Here is a 2,982-nt window from a genome sequence, read left to right as displayed (position 1 = left end):
TAAGTTGATTACTTACAACCCTTCCCATACTTTTTTACGACTACATACTTAAGAAAATTCTGAAACTTCAACAATTTGTTTCCCTGCCATAACTGTTATTGATTTCCATAAGAAAAATATTATTCTTCCATTCGTTCTGATTTATTACCTATCGTTGAATCCCTGTTAAAATATTAAGAAATATGCCCTACTGATATAGGAAGATTCAATGACAATGGATATATATAATGGAAGTCCTCCAATCCGTTGTAAATGTAAATAATTTATTTCTGCATGTCACTAACTTAATACACCAAAGCTAATGGAATAGTTACTTTAACGGACATAACACTCCTAGCTTCCAAGGGCTCTTATCTAAATAGCCTTACTTGATTATTCATTTAGATATTTCAATAACATAGAAATATAAAAAACCTTGAATAATGAAAATGTCAAAATAATGTTAGCCAAATGATTTCCGCCTTCAAAACACATTAACCACAAGATCCATTTATGTAGACATAATACTAAAAAGAATAATAATAATAAAAAATTTTTATTGACAGCTGCAATGAATTCCTTGTGAATAATATATACATCAGCATCATAGACTTTAAAAGCTCAAATTCGGGACTTTTCTTACACTGCTCGAGCAGCTTAGCGATGCGGAAAGCCCTGCCCACGGACACATGGCTCCTCCCACTCTTCTTAGATTGGCCGCTCAATGTCAGAGGGCGGAGTCAAAGGTGTGAAGTTTGAGCCTTATATGTAACAAGTGTTCGGACGGATTATCAGTGATAGTCACCGGGTGTTAGTGTGCACAGGTGAAGGGGAAGCGAGAATAGATATTGAGTCGCTGCGGTGTTTTGATCAAAAAGCCTTTTCACACTTACTGTGGACATACCTGATTTTGTTCTTACAAATGTTATCAGTGTTTCCGATGACCGAGTGACTTCTTTCGAAAAAGTCGAAAAATAAACGAACATGCCGCGTCCATCTCGCGAGAGTTACGGTGACCAGAAACCGCCGTACTCCTACATCTCCCTGACGGCGATGGCCATCTGGAACAGCCCGGAGAAGATGTGCACATTAGCCGAGATCTACAAGTTCATCATGGACAACTTCCCTTACTACCGCAAGAACACCCAGCGGTGGCAGAACTCCCTCCGCCACAACCTCTCCTTCAACGACTGCTTCATCAAGATCCCCAGGAGACCCGACAGACCGGGCAAGGGCGCCTACTGGACTCTCCATCCCTCCGCCATGAACATGTTCGAGAACGGAAGCTTCCTCAGGAGAAGGAAGAGGTTCAAGATTCCCAAACCGGAGAAGGACGCCCTCGAGGCTGGACTGGCCCAGATCAACAACCCCCTCCGATGCCTGGAAGCTTCCAGGTGCTCCGGAGAGACGCTCCTCGGCGGGGGAGCAGGGAGCAACGTTCCAGTCTCTGGGGTGATGGGACCCCTTTCCCATCAAAGCAAACAGCCGTTTACCGTTGAGAGCTTGGCTGCCTCCGACGCCAAATTACCTCAGCCTCTGCCTCCCATGCCACCTGTTTCCATACCCTTGGGTTTCCTGCCTCCTCCCCTGCCACATACCTCGTTGGGCCATCGCCCGCTGCCCTACCCACCTTCGATAAACGATGCCCTTCAGTTATCTCCAACTCACCCACCGCCACCGAGTTCTCAATTTTCTCCGTACGGTCACCACATACCACAGATGATGCACCACCCACCACCGATTTCGCCGCATTCCATACATCATCTCTACGCCGCGGCTGCTATGGCGGCCTCGTTAGCGCCCTGCGGAGGAGCGGGTGGCCCTCTGGTAAGACCCTCCGCCGTTCACATGCCCCATCTAGCACTTGCTTCTCTCTCTGTCTTGGGGCCTTTCTCGTCGTCTCTGCCCTTGAGACCACAAGCCATGGCCCCCAGGACATCCACGGCGGCTATTTCAGCGGCCCTTGCCTCGACAGTATCGGATTTCTCCGTTTCCAGACTTTTAGGAGCAAGGTCGCCTTCTCCCTCCGGAAGGAGAAGTCCTTCTTCGATGCAACCTATTTCGTCAAGACCTGTCATGTTGCACAGCCTTCGTGACTTGATGCAAGAAGATGATGACGAAGACGACGTCGATGACGACGATGAAGAAACGATCCACGTCGAAGACGATGAAGAAACCGACAAAATGACGTCAAAACCGACAATGACTTCTTCTATGGAAAGGAGGCTTTCCCCTCCTCCGACGGGAATCCACTCACAACGGGATGATTCCATCATGCTTGAGCCCAGCAAACGTCATTCTCACCCAACGGCTCAACCTCTGCAGCAGCCTCCTCCTCCACCTTCTTCCTCTGCCCATCCTTCATCTGAAGCAGCATCGCAGGAGCGCGAGATCCAGGGGCACGATGGTGATCGCAGAGAGGACACACGCCAGGTCCCTCCCGAAGACCTTCTGCTGAGAACATCTCCGTCAGTAAGATCTATCTGACGGTGACAGTGTACCCCTGACCAGACCCAACATTTTCATCACTATCACCAAGAGCATTTCCAACACAATCATCAACATCATCACCATCATCATCATCACGACTCGCATCAAGCAAGACCTCACCCACTTATGTTACCTACATAATCAGCAATTCAAGTGGCTGATTGCTCTCTAGTCCTGAGGATTTTTTTTTCTCAAGTGTTCTCCTCGGAACTAGCAGCGTCCAGTGGCACAGATTTTGATTTTCTCTTTGGTCTCGTCAAAATTTGAAAGACTGGTCTTCGCGAATTCATTATAATCCAGGTAAAGACGAATCTTCTAAAATACTGCAGTGCAATAAAAAAAAATAGGTATTCGACACGTGCCAACCTTAGCTGTCAAAAACAAATAATGGTAGACATAACCATAAAAAAAAAAAACATTGTTTAAAAGATTTTTAGTAGACAACATTCAACAAAATACATGTTCCCTAGCAAAGAAAATTTCCCTTTGATAAAATTTATTTATTTCAAAATA

General features: G+C 46.1%; 1 protein-coding gene across 1 annotated transcript; it reads left to right on the top strand.

The window, feature by feature from the left end:
- Nucleotides 1–785: 785 nt before the first annotated feature.
- On the top strand, nucleotides 786–2,466 carry LOC137653139 (forkhead box protein B1-like). The gene has a single exon (XM_068386527.1). It carries the CDS (start codon nucleotides 964–966, stop codon nucleotides 2,464–2,466), a length of 1,503 nt encoding a protein of 500 aa, XP_068242628.1. The 5' UTR covers nucleotides 786–963.
- The last annotated feature ends 516 nt before the right edge of the window (nucleotides 2,467–2,982 follow it).

This window comes from Palaemon carinicauda, chromosome 14, assembly GCF_036898095.1.
Source record: "Palaemon carinicauda isolate YSFRI2023 chromosome 14, ASM3689809v2, whole genome shotgun sequence".
In the NCBI taxonomy this organism is placed as follows: Eukaryota; Metazoa; Arthropoda; class Malacostraca; order Decapoda; family Palaemonidae; genus Palaemon; species Palaemon carinicauda.
This window is presented reverse-complemented; position numbering and strand designations above follow the sequence as displayed.

What these genes read in the sequence shown, in the direction of transcription:
- LOC137653139 (XM_068386527.1), top strand. Translation starts at nt 964, where the DNA reads ATGCCGCGTCCATCTCGCGAGAGTTACGGTGACCAGAAACCGCCGTAC.